Source organism: Xyrauchen texanus, chromosome 13 (genome assembly GCF_025860055.1).
Source record: "Xyrauchen texanus isolate HMW12.3.18 chromosome 13, RBS_HiC_50CHRs, whole genome shotgun sequence".
NCBI lineage: Eukaryota > Metazoa > Chordata > Actinopteri > Cypriniformes > Catostomidae > Xyrauchen > Xyrauchen texanus.
In genome coordinates, this window is record NC_068288.1 from 44,291,361 (window position 1) to 44,311,835 (window position 20,475).

Genomic DNA, 20,475 nt, shown 5'->3' on the forward strand with positions numbered 1-20,475 from the left:
GTGGACAGCCATTTTCAGGTCTCTCCAGAGATGCTCAATTGGGTTTAAGTCAGGGCTCTGGCTGGGCCATTCAAGAACAGTCACGGAGTTGTTGTGAAGCCACTCCTTCGTTATTTTAGCGGTGTGCTTGGGGTCATTGTCTTGTTGGAAGGTGAAGCTTCGGCCCAGTCTGAGGTCCAGAGCACTCTGGAGAAGGTTTTCGTCCAGGATATCCCTGTACTGGCCGCATTCATCTTTCCCTCGATTGCAACCAGTCGTCCTGTCCCTGCAGCTGAAAAACACCCCCACAGCATGATGCTGCCACCACCATGCTTCACTGTTGAGACTGTATTGGACAGGTGATGAGCAGTGCCTGGTTTTCTCCACACATCCTATCTTGGTCTCATCAGACCAGAGAATCTTATTTATCACCATCTTGGAGTCCTTCAGGTGTTTTTTAGCAAACACCATGCGGGCTTTCATGTGTCTTGCACTGAGGAGAGGCTTCCGTCGGGCCACTCTGCCATAAAGCCCCGACTGGTGGATGGCTGCAGTGATGGTTGACTTACTACAACTTTCTCCCATCTCCCGACTGCATCTCTGGAGCTCAGCCACAGTGATCTTTGGGTTCTTCTTTACCTCTCTCACCAAGGCTCTTCTCCCCCGATAGCTCAGTTTGGCCGGACGGCCAGCTCTAGGAAGGGTTCTGGTCGTCCCAAACGTCTTCCATTTAAGGATTATGGAGGCCACTGTGCTCTTATGAACCTTAAGGGCAGCAGAAATTGTTTTGTAACCTTGGCCAGATCTGTGCCTTGCCACAATTCTGTCTCTGAGCTCTTCAGGCAGTTCCTTTGACCTCATGATTCTCATTTGCACTGACATGCACTGTGAGCTGTAAGGTCTTATATAGACAGGTGTGTGGCTTTCCTAATCAAGTCCAATCAGTATAATCAAACACAGCTGGACTCAGTTGAAGGTGTAGAACCATCTCAAGGATGATCAGAAGAAATGGACAGCACCTGAGTTAAATATATGAGTGTCACAGCAAAGGGTCTGAATACTTAGGACCATGTGATATTTCAGTTTTTCTTTTTTAATAAATGTGCAAAAATGTCAACAATTCTGTGTTTTTCTGTCAATATGGGTTGCTGTGTGTAAAATAATGAGGAAAAAAATGAACTTAAATTATTTTAGCAAATGGCTGCAATAGCACCTCTAAATCTGAGGCCATGGTTCTCAGCAGGAAACCGATGGAGTGCGTACTCCAGGTAGGGAATGAGGTTTTGCCCCAAGTGAAGGAGTTCAAGTACCTCGGGGTCTTGTTCACGAGTGAGGGGACAATGGAGCGGGAGGTTGGCCGGAGAATCGGGGCAGCAGGGGCGGTATTGCACTCGCTCTATCGCACCGTTGTCACGAAAAGAGAGCTGAGCCGAAAGGCAAAGCTCTCGATCTACCGGTCAATTTTTGTTCCTACCCTCACCTATGGTCATGAAGGTTGGGTCATGACCGAAAGAACTAGGTCGCGAGTACAAGCGGCCGAAATGGGCTTCCTCAGAAGGGTGGCGGGCTTCTCCCTTAGAGATAGGGTGAGGAGCTCAGTCATCCGTGAGGAGCTCGGAGTAGAGCCGCTGCTCCTTTGCGTTGAAAGGAGTCAGTTGAGGTGGTTTGGGCATCTGGTAAGGATGCCCCCTGGCCGTCTCCCTAGGGAGGTGTTTCAGGCACGTCCAGCTGGGAGGAGGCCTCGGGGAAGACCCAGGACTAGGTGGAGAGATTACATCTCCACACTGGCCTGGGAACGCTCGGGTCAGCCCAGTCAGAGCTGGTTAATGTGGCTCGGGATAGGGAAGTTTGGGGCCCCCTGCTGGAGCAGCTGCCCCCGCGACCCGACTTCGGATAAGCGGTTGAAGATGGATGGATGGATGGATGGCTGCAATATAACAAAGAGTGAAAAATGTAAGGGGGTCTGAATACTTTCCGTACCCACTGTATATCTTCTCTGAGAAATACCAGCTGGGTAAAATGTGTGACAGCCTCCGTCTCCCTTTTATGTTGTCGCAGAAGGATTATTTTTATTTTTTTTAGGAATTTGCTTGATAATTTTATTTTATTATTAATTTTTTTATGAGAACTTTAAACCTCATTTATGATCGTCCTGTTCTGATTTTAGGATTCTGAGCTACAGGACCTGAAGGAAACCATAGAGGTACTGCAGGCCAAGAACACAGAGGCGCAGACCATCATTCAAGGGGCTCTCAATAACCCTGAAATCACACCCAAAGGTTTGGATCTGAAGCATGACTATTTGTGCAAGTTGGCGAAATATTTATTTACATTTTCAAATAACAGCATTGCATTAAACGCCATTTCTTTGTTTAACTTGCTTATTGTTCTTGCACTCAAAAAATATTTTTGCCTATTTTTAAGATTCACGCATTTCAGTTTCATAACAAAATTCCATCTAATTGAATTGTGCAAAGTTTAATTAATAAAACTTAAAATATTAAGTTTTATTGTTTGTTTTAGTAAATATAACGCATTTCAATTTGATAGAATTTTGTTCTGAAATTGAAATGCATAAATCTCTAAATGATTTATTTATTTATTTTTGAGTGTAAAAAATAAATAAAAACAATTGTAATTCTAAAAGATTTTAGATTTTTTTTTTTTCTTGTTCCAGTAATAAATATACTGTAAATCACTTTGGATAAAGCGTCTTCTTAATGACACATTTTCCCCCTCAGAGCTGCAGATTGACCGGCAGAACTCGTCAGAGAGCATCTGCAGTCTGAACAGCATCACCAGTCACTCCAGTGCTGGCAGTCTGAAGGAACAAGACGCCAAGAAAAAGAAGAAGAAGAGCTGGGTGAGGAAAATAAGGGACAGGAAATTCCTGCTGGAAAATCCAGTTTTAGATTGTTCTTAGCTGGTCTAAACTGTTGACCAATTGGACTACCTTCTAGTGGGGCCAGTCCAGCTAGCTAGTTCTGGTAGACCTTGGACCAGCGATAAACCAGCTCCCACGTTACAAACACAACAAGGGGTGCACACTGCAAATGAAATCATCAGACATTAAGACACGTGTAATGACAAAGAATAATTAGGGCTGTCAGTCAGTTAACTGATGATGTGCCGATTAATGAATCACATATTTAAACATTTGCTAAGAAGCCCCACAAATAACAATAGCTCAATATATAATAATTAAATCATTATAAATATATATTACATTTACATTTATGCATTTGGCGGACGCTTTTATCCAAAGCGACTTACAGAGCCCTTATTACAGGGACAATCCCCCCGGAGCAACCTGGAGTTAAGTGTCTTGCTCAAGGACACAATGGTGGTGGCTGTGGGGATTGAACCAGTGACCTTCCGAATACCAGATTACCAGTTATGTGGTTTAGACCACTACACCACCAAAATGCATTGCAATATTGTGGCATACGACTAAAGCATTGATAAGACAATACAAAAAGTGGGTTAGAAGGCAATATATTGTTTAATTCCAGATTATTGAACATTAGCAATCATTGACAGATGCTTTTGGACGTCACACTTTAGTTGCATCGTGTCATAAACACGTTGCTGTGTCAAGTTAGCGATAGCACAAGTTAAGCAAGCCTGAGTGTTGTTTATTGTCTGTATAGCTACGAGTTGCCTCTAGAGCTGGAGTTTCGCTCACTGCCCCCTGCTGAAAACATGTTTAAGCCTGAATTGCTCCGATGGTAGGGGTGACAGGGTGGAGGGCGGGGCCGGGTGGTGATTCTGCACACCCGGTCCCTTATCAGGCTAATTAAGCCTCCGAGAGGGACAAAGGCCGACTGCGGATGGTGGTGCGACAGAGAGAGATCGTTTACGGCAGCTGACCGCCATGTGTGTGTTTGTGTCTTTTGTTTAAGTTTTTCAGTAAAATATTATTTATATTGTCAAGCCGGTTCTCGCCTCTGGTGCACTGGTGCCGAAACCCGGGAAGAAGGAGGGATACGCCGTAGTAGAGTTCTCGCCACTACCGTCCACCCCAACGGAGCAGCCGCCGACCGTGAGGGGAGAAGGGGCTCCTAACTGACCGCCTGGAGTGGTCAGGGCCGCTGCCAGGGGCGGAGGAGTCCCCTACCAGCCGCTGAAACGTGGCGGGGTCTGAGACCGCCGACCGTCTGGAGCGGGAGAACCGCTGCCAGGGGCGGGGGAGACCCCTTCTGTTCCCCGAGAACGCGGCGGGGCATTCCGTCTGCCAGGGGCTGGAGGACTGCCTCCGATCCGCCCGGAAGGCGCGGCTGTCGTCCGTTAGAGGGAGGAGGCGTGGCCGAGGACCAAGCTACGGCATATCAGAGAACCGGCGAGTAAGTGTTTTTTTTTTGTGGATTTTTTCATCTCTCCTCTCTCTCTCTCTCACTGCCACCTTTTCCCTTTTAAATTTTACAGTGTTTTGGGGGGGGGGGACTACACTGTTACAGGAACTATTTCTGTTTCCCTGTCCCCTCCCAGATTCAGGAAGGCGGGGATGACCTGCCGGCAGATGGGGCATAGGGCACGCCCTCCCCCAGTGAAAGGGGGGGAGGGGGGTATATCATGCCAGGGGCTCCCCCGCCTGAGAGAACGAGGGAGGAATTTGACAGGGCGGAGGGCTGGGCCGGGTCCGGGTTGTGATTCTGCACATCCGGTCCCTTATTAGGCTATTAAGCCTCAGAGAGGGATAAAGGCCGACTGCGGATGGTGGTGCGACAGAGAGAGATCGTTTACGGACAGCTGACCGCCATGTGTGTGTGTTTGTGTCTTAAGTTTATCACTAAAACTATTATTTATATTGTCAAGCCGGATCTTGCCTCCTCCTTTCCATTGAACTGCTTAACAGTAGGACAATATAGTTTGCTTTATTAACCAAAATGTATTAACCAAAACTAATCGCACTGAATTGGTGCATTTAATCGACAGCCTTATGAATAATTTTGTGATCCCAAAGATACTGTTATGTTGGATGTGTGGTACTGCTTGCTATTGTCATGGACGGCTCCAATGTTGCAATTAATTATGATTCTGATCTTTTCCCCATGCTTCCCCGTTACCTCTTTTACAGGTGTATGAAGTAAGTCAATTATCATCCCATTCATTTAAAAACAAGTTTTTTGTCTCACCAAAAATATAAGAAATTGTCAATAGCGTTTGTCATAAATCTTGTGTTTTATTAGGCTTATTAAGGGTAGAAGAACAGTGCACAATCCAAAATACAATACATTAAAGGATCAAGCTCATGAAGCCTGTCAAGAACATATCTGGGGTATATTTCACCTCAAAATCTAAAGGGAAAAAAGCCTGTTTTAGGACAATTGATATTATTTTGCATTGTGACATTATGTTCATTATAATCAAACACATTTTACCCCCAAATTGTTATTATTGTAACCGCTGTTATACTGTAGAACGAAGTATATGCTTTACTCTAAAGTTGATGCGTTATACCCGTCATTTCTCTGCTCTGCTGTTCATGTAGTTAAGAAGCTCCTTCAACAAGGCCTTCAGTAAAAAGGGTTCCAAAGCATCGTACGCAGATATCGAGGAGATTGCAACACCTGTCACATCAGCCCCCTCGTCGCCCAAAATCCACCGTGATGTCGATAACGCCCCTGCAAAGGCCTCCGCGTCCACATCAGGGTAAGAAGGCCAATTTACAAGTGCATTGCTGTCTGTTGGAGGCATTTTGCATTTCGACCCTTTATAGTTATGCATATGATACATATGAAGCTTTGTTTTTGTTGACGTCAGGTCATGTGAGGGCATAGAACAAGATGAGAAGGTTGTGAAGGTGTTACGCACCGAACTGTGGGAGAAAGAACGCAAACTGACGGACATTCGTTTGGAGGCGCTTAGCTCCGCTCATCAGCTTGAGCAACTGCAGGAGGCCATGACCAACATGCAGGTGTGTGATTCTGTTTGCATGACTTAATCACATAAAACTTCTTACTTAAGGAAGTTGTAGTTAAGCCTTTATACATGAGGTTTTCGTGGAAATAGGACAATATACCGAAGGCATCGCTTGAGGCTGAAAATAGGCTATAATCAAAGCAAGAACAGGTTAAAGAAATAGTTCAACCAAACATTCTGTTATCATTTACTTGTCTTCTGAAGCAATACACGCTTTTAAGTCATTATTCAGTGTATATTATGTCTTATGGCCGATAATTAGGTTTTGTTTAAATTTCGCCATTTGCAGGTGACGGTAGAGAACCTGAAGGCGGAGAATGACCAGCTGAAGACCAGTGGCCCATCCTCCCATCCACCAAGCTCCGCCTCCCAGACATCTGGACTCGGTTCGTTGGGCATCTCATCACCAAGGCAATCAGTGTCGTCTTTCAGCAAAAGCTTTGGCGCAGGACAAAATGAGCCTTACCCAGGTGCCATTTGTACTCGTTTTATGAAAACACACATGCTTAAAGGTGCTTTCTGTATTTTTTTTTAATATGTCATCTTGGACGCTAACACCTAGTGACATGGAGGCAGCATTATTCAAAGGCAATAGTTTTCAGTTAGCGATGCCATTGTGAAATTCACTATTTGTTGTTAGCCGGGATTAATTTAATCAATCAGTGAAAGTGTTCAATAACAAGGCGGTTACTGAGATTTAAGCGAGTAATATTCTACTGGTCATGAGATTTCAAGATGGCAGCCCCCATGAGGGGACCCTCTCCATTTAGACTAAAACAGCTGGTAACACTTTAGTTTAGGGATCAGAAATTAGGCAGTAATTCATGACTAATAATTACACTTGTAAGTGACTAGTTATGGTGACACTTATTACAGGGACAATCCCCCCGGAGCAACCTGGAGTTAAGTGCCTTGCTCAAGGACACAATGGTGGTATCTGTGGGGATTGAACCAGCAACCTTCTGATTACCAGTTATGTGCTTTAGCCCACTACACCTACATAGCTAGTTTGATGCTAAATGCATCCTTTATAGGTTCTCAGTAATCTGTGTGAATGTGCAGCTTAACGGTATGAAATACATGGTGAACGCAGATAGTATTTCAACAAAGCAGGATAGGTGTACGGTGTTTGGGGGACTCTAAATAAACACAATAAACATACTTCAGTGATGCCCCTACACTATATGGTAGTATTTTAATATGTGTGAAAATAGCATCTAAAACTATTTGCCCTTAGTGCATAGAAGATGTGCCTTCTATATTTATTTTATACTTGTAAGTTGCACATTCACATAGTGTAATGATAATGTATTTTGCACCTTACTTACAAAAGACACATAATGGTATCTTTTGTTTTCACCTAAAAAGTTAATTGTTAGGAAGACACAAATATAAAGGGTCTATAAGGCAAGGGTAAGGAATCAGCAAAAAAAAGGCCTAATAAATATCTCTTATACTACCTTCCTAACAAGCCCATAACTAGTCCCTTACAAGTCCAGTTATTGGTCATTATTTAGGGTCTAATTTCTGATCCCTAAAAATAAAGTGTTACCAAATCGGTTTTATAAGGTTACTGATATGACTGGAGTTTTCATCTTATGAGAGTGGTCATGATTATTTACATTTATGCATTTGGCAGACGCTTTTATCCAAAGCGACTTATAGTGCACTTATTACAGGGACAATCCCCCCGGAGCAACCTGGAGTTAAGTGTCTTACTCAAGGACACAATGGTGGTGGCCGTGGGGCTTAAACCAGCAACCTTCTGATTAACAGTTATGTGCTTTAGCCCACTACGCCACCACCACTGCCAACATATATTTAAAAATTACTATTAATTTATTTTTATAATAACAACTTTTTTTTTGTGCAAAAACATTAATGAGTGCACCTTTTAAAATATTAAATTAAATACATCAAATAGAAATTCACATCCTTTAAGTTCTGTGTTTCCCTTCTCTATATTATATTTCTCACAGACGTCTTTCAAAGCCCCACCACGACTTTGCAAAAGGATGAAAGTCTCGTCAGAGTTGTGGTTCGCATACCAAATCAAAACCTATTTAAAGATGTGAGTATTTCATACAAGCATCTGCATACTAATGATCTAGCACCCAATATATTATACATTATAAAAGGGTTATTTCTGACTCTTAAAAACTGATTGGATGAGTATTGCTATTGAATTTCTATTAAAAAAATATAAATATAAATATACAGAAAATGTTTAATAAATTGAATTAGATAATATGGAATACATTTTATTTAATAAATAATAAATTAAAGTGTTGCTTGACACTCAAAAAACTCAAAGTTTGGTTTATGATCTACAATATTTTATGCAATATAAAATTTAAGAGTTTACATAGATTATTATTATTATATTAATTATTTTAATTTAATAATAATAATTAAAATAATGTAATAATACAAATTATTGTTAAAAATAATTGTATTAACATTATTAATAATTTCCATTTTAATAAATTAAGTGATTAATTTATGTAATTAAATGTAATTAAGAAGTTTGGTTTTCATTTGATGTTTCTACTGATTTATAAATATAGGCCATGGATGCCATGTGTTACGGTGATTTTACCACAGTTTAGGGGTTTTTAGACTGGGAATATCACTGTAAAACATGGTTTTGATTGGCTTATTGCTTCATTTCACATTTGTCAAATGACATGTTGTGTGAGTTCACCCAAAACTTTTTAATCTGCTCATTTTAAGCACAATGTGTCATTCTTAGGAGGTCAAACAGCAGGAGTTTTTCATTGGCACAGTGCAAATCAGTGGCCGGACAGACTGGTTTGCTGTTGACTCTGCACTTAGCCGGGTTTTTAAAGTGAGTGACCTAAACTAACGTCTTCTACGCAACAGAAACATTCACATGTCTAGACAAATCTACAAAATTCAACATGCTTACGGAGCGTGAAAAGATGATGCCTCTCTTTCTGTCTCTGTAGGAGTATTTATCAGTGGTGGACCCCAGTTCTAGTCTCGGTCTCTCTCAGGACTCCATCTACAGCTACAGTCTGAGTCATCTCAAGAGGGTTTTGGGTGCACAGCCGCCCGAAACCCCACCAGTACGTCTCTACACGAAAGGCTCAACCTGTATCAGTGTGGCACTGAAAGGTCAGTGCAGTGAAGTTGATGGGTAACAATCAACTTGGGCTTTCTGGAATATTTAATTGTGATTGGTAGAGGTAGACCGATATATCGTGTAGATGTTTGTTTTTTGGAACTAATGGATATCTGCAACTATCTATCAAATCCCTTGACTTGTTACACAGCTTTGTAGAATATTTACAGTAATTCTGATTGGTAGAGGAAGACCGATATATCGGTTTTACCGAATAATCGGTGCAGATATTTGCTTTTTGGAACTATTGGTTATCGACAACTATCGTCATAGATATTTGCTGATAACCGATAGTTACAAAAAGCAATGATCTGCATTGATTAATTAGTGAGACTGATACATCGGTCTACCTATAATTAGAATAAAATGTCATATGTTGGGGATGCTGTGGATCAGGTGGTAGAGCGGGTCGGCTGCTAATCACAGGGTTGGCGGTTTGATTCCCAGCCCACAGGACTCCACATGCCGAAGTGTCCTTGGGCAAGAGACTGAACCCCAAGTTGCTCCCAATGGCAGGCTAGCACCTTGCATGACAGCTCTGCCATCATTGGTGTATGAGTGTGAGTGTGAATGTGTGTGTGTGAATGGGACACAGTGTAAAGCGCTTTGGTAACCTCTAAGTTTAAAAAAGGCGCTATATAAGTGCAGACTATTTACCACATGATTGTTTATTTCTCCATGTTTCGCTGTGGCCGGAAATGGAGAAGTCTATAGTTCGGCCTCTGTCCGTCAATAGTTAGGAAATACTAAGACGATAAATTTTTTACATTCTTTAAGTTGATCAGCTTATTAATCAGTTATTTTCTTTAATCAGTACTTTTCCACCACCTTGGTTTCTTTATCTGCAAAATCGACTATCGTTTGACCTAATTTTGTGTCGTGACCGATAAACTTTACAATTCTTTGTTGCCCCAGGCAACTGATTTCCTATAAAGATGTGCTAGTTTCATGTCGTAACACAACTGCAATTACCGTCAACGAACAACACCAATACCTTTGCTGCACCAAAGTGTTATATTTTTTAAATCTTACATCACCAGAGACAAGCAGCATGCTGCTAAATTGGTGTGTTTGATCCACACCCACCCAAAGATTCACACCCTTCCTCAGTCCCCCATCCAATCTTTCCTTGCTGTTTTAAGCTTGGTCTCTGGGTTATTTAAAGAGCAGTTTGTACTGATGCCGTGTGATGCTATAGACCACCCAGAAACAAAGTCATATGGCCATTTATCCCTTAGAAAATGTGCGTAGTTTCTCCTAATTCCTCCTAATTTCTAAGCAGGATTTCAACCTGTACTATTTAATTTGGGAAACTCCTATGTTTACAAACACATGTGTGCATACAGTGACATAGACTGGAAAGAGGGACCCAGATGTGGTAATTATACCAATATTGGCAGCTACCAGGATTTATTTTTGTTAATTTGTTTTGTTAAAAGGCATAGTTTTTTTCTATAACAAAACATCCTCCATGTGCAGCAATGACAGCTTTGCAGATCCTTGGCATTCAAGCTGCCAGTTTGTCCAGATACTCAGGTGACCTTTCACCCCACACTTCCTGTAGCACTTGCCATAGATGTGTCTGTCTTGTCAGGCACTTCTCACGCACCTTACAGTCTAACTGATCCCACAAAAGCTCAATGGGGTTAAAATCCATAACACTCTTTTCCAATTATCTGTTGTCCAATGTCTGTGTTTCTTTGCCCACTCGAACCTTTTCTTTTTGTTTTTCTGTTTCATAAGTGGCTTATTCTTTGCGATACTTCCCATAAGGCGTCCTGAGTCTTCTCTTTACTGTTGTACATGAAACTGGAGTTTAGCAGGTAGAATTCAATGAAGCTGTCAGCGGAGGACATGTGAGGCGTCTATTTCTCAAACTAGAGTCTCTGATGTACTTATCCTCTTGTTTAGTTGTACATCTGGTCTTCCACATCTCTTTCTGTCCTTGTTAGAGACAGTTGTCCTTTGTCTTTGAAGACTGTAGTGTTCACCTTTGGATGAAATCTGCAGTTTTTTTGGCAATTTCAAGCATTGTATCGCCTTCATTCCTCAAAACAATGATTGACTGATGAGTTTCTAGAAAAAGCTGTTATACTTTGTGATCAGTTGAATGCCAATTTGGTATATTAAAGTACAAATTTCCTTCCGAAACAGCAAAATCTGTACATTATTCCAAACTTTTGGCCACCAGTGTATATGTATTAATTAATGTATTTTCATATATATGTCACAGCTATGTTTTAACATTTAAAAATTATATAATGTTGTAACAGAATTTCCCCATTCATTTCTTCCATTGGGATTTTATAAAATCCTTCATAAAAGAGTTGTTAGCCATGAACCAAACCAACCAGCTCTGAGGTGAATCACAACAAAATGTGGAATTGAAGAAAAGAATTAGAAAATTAGACAAAAAGACAAAAGGTACAAGACTACTTAATCTCCTTCATGAAAGGAATGAACTATAATCCCATGAATCATTGCGAATGACGTAATCAAATTAAAAATGATGGAAAAATATACAACTATTATTTGGAAGTTGTTATTTATAACGATATTTGCTCATTTTATTCCAAAATATTCAATTATATATGCTACTTAATTTGAGATTGTAGAGACAGCAACTCGACTGCATTCAAAGTGCATCATGGGAGTGGGCGGTCGCTGCAGAATTGGTTTGGAGCACTTTGTTGACAGTGACTCTCTGACTGGTGGATTGCTTCCCTTCAGGATTGACGGGAAGTTCTTTACCAAGAATTCCACTTGTAAGAACTTTTTTTAAATAAAGTTTAAGTAATGTGGACTCATGGCTTCAACAGAAGCATTTACGATCAATTAACAACCTTGGAGCTCACAGTACAGTAGGTCATTCGTTAACGTCTGTAAGTTATCACTAAAAATAAATTCGCCTATAGAGAAAATGAAAGTGATTTTTACTATCGGAACCAGACTGTTGCACTATATTGTCCTTTCGTTTAACACACCGTCTCCTGTAATTGCAGGTCTGAAGGAGAAGTGTGTTGATGTTCTCGTGTTTGAGACACTGATACCCAAACCCATGATGCAGCATTACATCAGTCTGCTGCTAAAACACCGGCGGCTGATCCTATCAGGTCCTAGCGGCACAGGAAAGACCTACCTCACCTACCAGCTCGCAGAGTACCTGGTGGAACGCAGCACTCGAGAGGTTACGCCCACCATCGCTGTCACATTCAACATGCACCGCCAGTCCTGCAAGGTAAACTGGCAAAATCAGACTAGAATCAGAATAGAGAGGTAACAGCCTTGTGATACTCAGCATGGGCATCTTGTTAGCTAGTATTCTTTATTGTTTTGGACACACCCTTAAAATATCACAGTAAAATCTAATAAATGGGTATTATTTTTGATTACTAATGCAATATGGGATATTTTCAAGTGAAGCGGAATTAATTGGATCATGTAAAGTAGCGGAACTGAGACAGACCTGTGCCAGAGTTTGCTAAAACAATGCCCAAATATATGTTTAGCTGTACTATATGTTAATAGTATTCAGTAGCCCACACAGCTAGGGACGGATTATGACTTGCAAAGGCCCTGGGGCCAATTATCTCCAAGGGCTCCCCTCCAAAAGTTGTTGGGGAGGGGTTTCATTGTTCATGGCCAAAAGTTGTTGAGCGGGTGGGGATACTAGATAGGGCCCCCTGGTAGTCAAGGGCCCCTGGGCACTGGCCCCATTGGCCCTGTCGGTAATCCCTCCCTGTCCACAGCCTATGTAATGTCAACCAAAAAGGAAAGTCATTTCAGAGGCAAAGCATGTGATTTTGATAAAAAGATTACAAAGACTTTGATTGGGTTTTGTCTTTTGATCCCAACAGGATTTGCAGCTCTACCTGTCCAATCTAGCCAATCAGATTGATCGAGAAAGCAACACAGCTGAAGTCCCATTGGTTGTCATCCTGGATGACGTGCATGATGCGGCATCCATCAGTGAACTAGTCAATGGTGCTTTAACCTGTAAATATCATAAATGGTGAGTAAATACTAGAGTATTTATTCCTCCATATTGGCAAGACTAGTGGGTCTCCAAGTTGAGTTTTCAGAGCTATTTTGTCTCCTTTTTCAGTCCATACATAATAGGAACAACCAATCAGCCAGTGAAGATGACACCAAACCATGGACTTCACCTCAGCTTCAGGTGGGTATTTTCATACTTTTATTATTTATTTTAATGTATTTAGTGTATATATACACACGAGTATACATGTATTATCCAATTCTATGTACACAAAGTGTCTTTTTTTATTTTACTTGTTCTATCCATTCAGAATGGTTATGTTCTCCAATAACGTGGAGCCAGCAAATGGGTTCCTGGTGCGTTACTTGCACAGAAAGCTCATGGAGGCAGAAAATCCCAGGAGTGTAAGCAATGAAGATCTTCTCCGGGTACTGGACTGGGTGCCCAGACTCTGGTACCACCTGCATACCTTCCTGGAAAAGCACAGCACTTCCGATTTTCTCATTGGTAATTGTTGAAAATATTTGAATGGTATATCATGGCAAAAAATTGTGAAACTTTCAGTTACAGGTGTAGTTTCTTTTTATACATTAATTTTAATTTTAACCTAAAATATTGATCCATGGACTTTCATGCATGTTTGTCCATTCTGTGTCACCTTAGGCCCCTGTTTCTTCCTGTCCTGTCCTGTCACAGTAGAGGAATTCCGCACATGGTTTATTGATCTTTGGAATCACTCCATCATTCCATACCTGCAGGAAGGAGCTAAAGATGGCATTAAGGTGGGTCAAAGTCGTTTTCATTGACCTGTGTTAAACTTTTGATTAAACTAACCTTATATCAGTTGTACTGCTGCGTGCATTTATGATTCTGAAGCTGTTCTGTTTGTATGATTGTAGGTTCATGGGCAGAAGTCAGTTTGGGAGGATCCAGTGGACTGGGTCAGGGGGTCCCTACCGTGGCCTTCCGCTCAACAGGACCAGGCCAAACTCTTCCATCTGCCTCCCCCCAGCACCAGCCCCGGCAGCCCAAGTCAGCCTGGAGACGATAGGCCGTATAAAGAGACTCCACCCAGCTCCGTGGAGTCAGATCCACTGGTCAGTCATATGTTAGGACTGATGGTTGAGCAAAATAATTTATCGTAATTAATATCGACCTATTATGTAAGAAATAATGTACTGTCCGCCAGTCATTATTGCAAAATAAACCCCAACAGGGTGATCTTACAGATTTTTGTTGGTGTTTATTTTGCACAAATAAGCACCTGGCTGCTCATTATCACACATATCACAAGACTAATTGTTAAATAAATGGACATAAAATCTGTATTTACGCAGACATTTTGTTATTAGTGAGAAGAAAGAGGCCACAGAGTCTCCAGAAACTGCTGAATTCAACCTCCGGTTTGCATTGGAGTTCAGTTGGTGTTTATTTAGAAATGAGCACCTGGCTGCTCATTATCCCACTTATTACAAGACTTTTCTAAATAAATGGACATGAAATCTATATTTACACAGACATTATGTTATTAGTGAGAAGAAAGAGGCCACAGAGTCTCCAGAAACTGCTGAATTCAACCTCCGGTTTGCATTGGAGTTCAGTTGGTGTTTATTTTGCACCTGGCTGCTCATTATCCCACTTATTACAAGCCTACTTAATAAATGGACTTGAAAAATGAGTGATACAAGAAGTATTTACGTAGTGGATAAAAATAGAGTTAATATCTACGAAATGGTATCATTCTCCATGCCAGCACCGGTAAATGTCTCAATGTTTTCTTGATCCTCTAATCTCTTCTGTTTTTTTCCAGATGGCCATGCTGTTAAAACTGCAAGAATCTGCCAATCACATCGAGTCACCGGAGAAAGAGACGATCCCCAAACTCCCGCTCTAAACACCTGTATAACCTCCTCCATCATTGTTCCTGACCCTTACGCCGAGGTCCAAACTCCATCAGCCGCCCCACACCTGCAGATGACGCTGTACTGTTACACTAAATGCTCAAAGTACACTGCACCTATTTATTTATTATGGCATCCATCCACATTTACTTTCATTCGAATCAGATCATAGCAACCAATCATTTACAAAAAGGACTGTGGCGGAACAATGGTTCGGTGATGCTAATACCATGGCGTTTTTATATGTACAGTACAGTGTTACGGTTTGATTGGCAAGTTCCTATAGCATGATAATACCACAATACTTTTAAGTAATGTTAGGTGTCATATGATCCATACTTTTGTCATCTAATAGACAAAAAATGTAAAGCACTTATATCTGAATATATGTTTACAGACACTAATAGGTATGCATTTTATCTCTCCGGGAACCCTTACTGTCTACACCACTGCTGCCCATATAAACAACTCAAGGAAACAGGTGCTAAACTCACTAGTGTGCACGTCAAACTTCATCTCACAGTCAAAGTCAAGAACAACGGTCCGATATATATTTCTCCTTACCGATGTATGACCATACGGGCCGTTTTAGTCTATGCTGCTATGTAAACGAGTTCAGTTTTTGGGAACTTTGAATTTCTTTCACCCTTGACTGGCCAGAAAATATGCTATAATCTAACGTTTTACCATTGGAAACACTTATGCAGACATTTTCTTTCTCTCAAACACAGTGAATGCCTTACAACTCAAGTGTACTATCATGTTTCCTGCTGTAGAGGGCAGTGTTGTTATTCATAAAATAAGAATTGACTCCCTTTTCATTTAGAAGTGTGAATTTAAATTGACCACAGGATGTTGAATTGGAATTTGAATGGGCTATTAATTCCTGTATAATACATTTTTGCTTGACTGATTAGACATGTTGCTATAAGCTAAGTTTAATACGGTCATAACATTAAACACAGCCTTCAAAATGTAATTCACATTTAGCCAAACAGCACCACAACATTTTCCACATTGTTTTCAGATAGCTTTATAAAACAAAATACTGACATGAAAAATTTTATCTGTTGATTATATAAAATATTGAACTTCAGTAAGTGGTAAAATTATGTGTTAGATGTAATAAAATGTATAGTATACCAATAAAATAAATGTAACCTACTTTCTGTAGGTATTATTAATAGTATCTGGTGTTTCTGGAAATACCATGTTATAACATGTTTATTACTAATTAATACTGAAAAATGAAAACTACACCTACAGCAGGTGAATTCAAACTCAAATTACAACTTTACATTCTGTTTAAAAGGTATACGCAATCCAGTTCTTAATGGCGTACTATCTTGGTACAGTGTTGACAAAATAAAAGAATCCACTCCAACACCTCAGAACCACGTTGTAAAGATATCAGTTCCCAACCGCAACCGGCTGTGAACGCGCTCAGCTGCACTTTGTTTTACCGTAATGTTACTGTAGAGATCTTTCACTTTGGCTTTGTCACTGAGCTCAGGGGTTTGGTTATCTCAGGCCTCTAATTATCTTCTCAGTTAACTGCTCTCTTTGTAGCAAATGGTGCAACTATAGCGTATGAAAACCAAATACTCCGTGCTTAACTTAGTACCAAACTTTTATTTAGTGTACAAGAAACAAGAACTCCAACAAAGTACATAGGGATGTGATGCTGTAAACTGGACGGCAAAGATTATCCTCGATCATTTGGTGCTATCGGATATCAATAAAGGAAAATGTTTCCTGTAGAAATCGCACTTGACATCAATTGCCTTGGTCTCATAGTGTTTAATGGCATCTTTAGATACAACCAAGTGATGAAGACTTTGCTTGTCAGATTACGTTTTATTTGTTTGATCCTTTTCAGTTAGTAGTTTAGGTTTCAAACCGTCTTTTAGACATGAAAATACACAGCAGAATCGAAACAAAGCAAATCTAGATGCAACATTTAATAATAATGTAGTGTATGTAAATAATGTACACTACATCCGAATGTTTCACAAGTATCTTGTGTAGTTAGACAATAGAAGAAGTGGATTCACTCGAAGAAGGCAGTGGTGAACCAGTAATTTCCCGTCTTTGTATCTGAAAATACTACTCGGATCCAAGCATGCATGTAAGAACTGGACTTTGGGGTGAAAGTAAAAAGTATTAACTCAAATTCATTCCATTATTCCTTTCATATGTTACAGTATCATTACTCTTCTGTGTAAAAATACAATTTCATAAGTCCTTCTCTTCATGTATTTCAAGAAAAGTAAACAAATGGTTCACTGGAGTTTATTAGCCGGATCGAAATGTCAATTATTACATTTTTTTTGGACTATTTTTGAGCCTTCTTCATTAGCACTGCTGCTTCCAGTGAAATGTGTGAGATACACTACCGTTCAAAAGTTTTGAAACACTTGACTGAAATGTTTCTCATGATCTTACAAATCTTTTGATCTGAAGGCGTATGATTACGTTTGAAATTAGTTTTGTAGACTAAATGTAATTGTGCCACCATATTCATTTATTTAATTATAAACTGATGAAATTGATGACTTGGACCAAATAATAACGAAAAGCAGCCGATAAGTGCCCAACATAGATGGGAACTCCTTCAATACTGTTTAAAAAGCATCCCAGGGTGATTCCTCAAGACGTTGGTTGAGAAAATGTCAAGAGTACATATCTTCAGGTGACTACTTTGAAGACTATTTGATTTGGATTTTGTTTAGTCACAACATAATTCCCATAGTTCCATTTAGTTTTGATGACTTTAATATTATTCTAAAATGTGAAGAAAGAAAATTATAATAAAGAATGAGTGTTTCAAAACTTTTGACTGTTAGTGTGTGTGTGTGTATATATATATATATACATAATTACATTCCAGAGATAAAACCGTGTGATGATGGCTTTTGATGCTTATACACATAAGAAAAAAATCTAATTTTCTAACGATAGGATCTTAGGTGCATTTGGCCCACTTGCAGTTGCATGTTTGATAGCAATGCTATAATAACAATGTGCAATAATCAATGTTTTTTTTTTTTTGTAAATTATCCAAACATCCTTAAAACAAAATAAATTCACTTGAGAAGCAACATTTTCTGCGATATTACGACTATATCTTGAAATCTTAAAATAATCTAACTTAGCTCACATATATATATATATATATACACACCAATCAGCCACAACATTAAAGCCACCTGCCTAATATTGTGTAGGTCCCCCTCGTGCCGCCAAAACAGCACCAACCCGCTTCTGACATGATTTTCTTCTCCCCAAAATTGTACAGAGTGGTTATCGGAGTTACCATAGACTTTGTCAGTTTGAACCAGTCTGGCCATTCTCTTTTGTCCGCTCTCATTAACAAGGTGTTTCCGTCCACAGAACTGCCGCTCACGGGATGTTTTTTGTTTTTGGCACCATTTGGAGTAAATTCTAGAGACTGTTGTGTGTGAAAATCCCTGAAATACTCACACCATCCCGTCTGGCACCAACAATCATCCATTCGATTATCTAATCAACCAATCGTTTGGCAGCAGTGCATAAAATCACGCAGATACGGGTCAGGAGCTTCAGTTCATGTTCACATCAACCATCAGAATGGGGAAAAATGTGATCTCCGTGATTTGGAGCATGGCATGATTGTTGGTGCCAGACGGGCTGGTTTGAGTATTTCTGTAACTGCTATTCATGGATGCGGGTTGGCACAGTTTCGGTGGCACGAGGGGGACCGACACAATATTTGACGGTGTGTGTGTGTGTGTGTGTGTGTGTGTATTAGCCTATTTTTAAGATTTACTTAATTATATTTCATTACAAAATTTCATCCAATTCAATTGGGTAACTTGTAGCAAAAGTTAATTAATACAAATTAAAATATATGTAGTTTTTTAAAGATTACTCAAACTTTGATGAAATTTTGTTATGAAATTGAAATTTGTACATGTTAAAAATATTTTGTTTAGTGTACTGGAAAACAAAAGATAACAATAATGATTAAGAATAATTTACACTTTATAAATGCAGTATGTTGTTGGTTAAGTACCACTGAATTTGTAACCGGATAAAAGAACTTAGGAAATAAATCTCATGTTGTTTTACAATTCTGGTTTAACGCAAACAGGTAAAGATAATTTCGCAACCCCTTCTGACTGATTATAGCTATTCTCATTTCAAAGCACCTGTTAAAGACATTTATTAGTGTAACTGAAGCCGTTTTACACTGTGCGTGTGTGATAGCTGTGCTGTGTTGTGCTAAAACTCATTAAACGTGACAATTCAGCAACTTTTTACCATTTACTTTGTCAGTCTAGGAATTGTACTGACGGCATATGGATGGTGATTGCAAAAAAACTGGACTACAAGTATATTTACATTGTTTTAGTTTTATTGAAGTGCTTCTCTTGTCTTTCACTCTTAAGCTTTGGGTCTGCCTGTCATTATCTGCTATATCTCACAGTCTTTAGCAACATTACATGGCCAACATTGTGTGTCTACAAACTTTTAGCCATGTAGTGCATTTTTTTAAGGCACCTTTTTTGTGTGGACTGCATTTATTGCAATAATTCATTGTGGGTTATGAGTGACGAGCAACAGGTTTATTTCAACCCTGTGTTTGGGTGATTGTATGCCTCGGTGAAGATGTCTTTGGCCAGGATAAAGTTTGGGCAAATGTGCAAGCACTTACACGGCTCTCGAATGAACCTAGATGGGGACCGGTGATGAGTCTTTGCCATCATATGCTTTAGTTTTGATGTAAACGATTCAATGTTCTCAGAGGACCAATGGAAGAATGTTACAAAAGATATTACAAAGTGGTGATAAGTTGCTGAATCGTCCCTTCACTTCACGCAATGCTTAATATTTATTCAAAAGTCCAATACTATTCCATAAAAGGTCATATGATGGTAGATGATGTTCGTTAAATGTGCAATGGGTTTCTAAATGTTGTAAACGCATGTCACCTTAGTGTGTTCTGCCTAATTTGGGGTCATATAAAAGGAATGATTGAACGTTCTTGTTTGTTATTTCCCCCAAATGATTATTTGTAAAACCTAAGTTCCATTTTGTACAGAACGTTATAAATGTATACATTGTAAATAGAGTGGCCCTGCATTTGCAACAACAATCATTTAAGAAAAAACAGTAATGTCATTGAGAAATGTGGTTTGTGTGGGAGAAATGGTGGATGCCCAGTACACATGTGAGCTGGCATGCTTCTGATGTTCAAAAGAAGACAATGTCCATCTGTCATAATAAAACCATAAAGTTCTTTAAATGTGTTTTTGTCATATATGATCCTGAAAGTGAGATTCCTCGTGCTCAAGTTAAGAGTACACAGAGATTTTGTTTGACAGACAGATAGACGGATGGATGGATGAATAGATAGATCAGATCTGGGGGGGGGTCAAAGACCACATAGCCGAATTAACACCCTGCTTCTGTTATCTGACTGCAATGACCCGTCTGTGACTGTTCTGTATATACAGCTGAAGTGGTCATGAGAGCTCGGTGGGCTCCCT

The 20,475-nt window shown here is 39.9% G+C and overlaps 1 protein-coding gene across 1 annotated transcript in view; it reads left to right on the forward strand.

The window, feature by feature from the left end:
• Positions 1–20,209, forward strand: part of LOC127654420 (neuron navigator 1-like) — a 79,277-nt gene extending 59,068 nt beyond the window's left edge. The window contains exons 15-30 of the mRNA XM_052141605.1: positions 2,147–2,258; positions 2,721–2,842; positions 5,057–5,065; positions 5,471–5,631; positions 5,743–5,896; positions 6,191–6,386; positions 7,881–7,972; positions 8,654–8,749; positions 8,871–9,039; positions 12,049–12,284; positions 12,904–13,058; positions 13,152–13,223; positions 13,354–13,550; positions 13,707–13,825; positions 13,943–14,140; positions 14,854–20,209. Of these exons, the coding sequence (XP_051997565.1) occupies positions 2,147–2,258; positions 2,721–2,842; positions 5,057–5,065; positions 5,471–5,631; positions 5,743–5,896; positions 6,191–6,386; positions 7,881–7,972; positions 8,654–8,749; positions 8,871–9,039; positions 12,049–12,284; positions 12,904–13,058; positions 13,152–13,223; positions 13,354–13,550; positions 13,707–13,825; positions 13,943–14,140; positions 14,854–14,937 (2,172 nt within the window). The 3' untranslated portion in view covers positions 14,938–20,209. The remainder of the gene's footprint in view (positions 1–2,146; positions 2,259–2,720; positions 2,843–5,056; positions 5,066–5,470; positions 5,632–5,742; positions 5,897–6,190; positions 6,387–7,880; positions 7,973–8,653; positions 8,750–8,870; positions 9,040–12,048; positions 12,285–12,903; positions 13,059–13,151; positions 13,224–13,353; positions 13,551–13,706; positions 13,826–13,942; positions 14,141–14,853) is intronic.
• Positions 20,210–20,475: the final 266 nt, after the last annotated feature.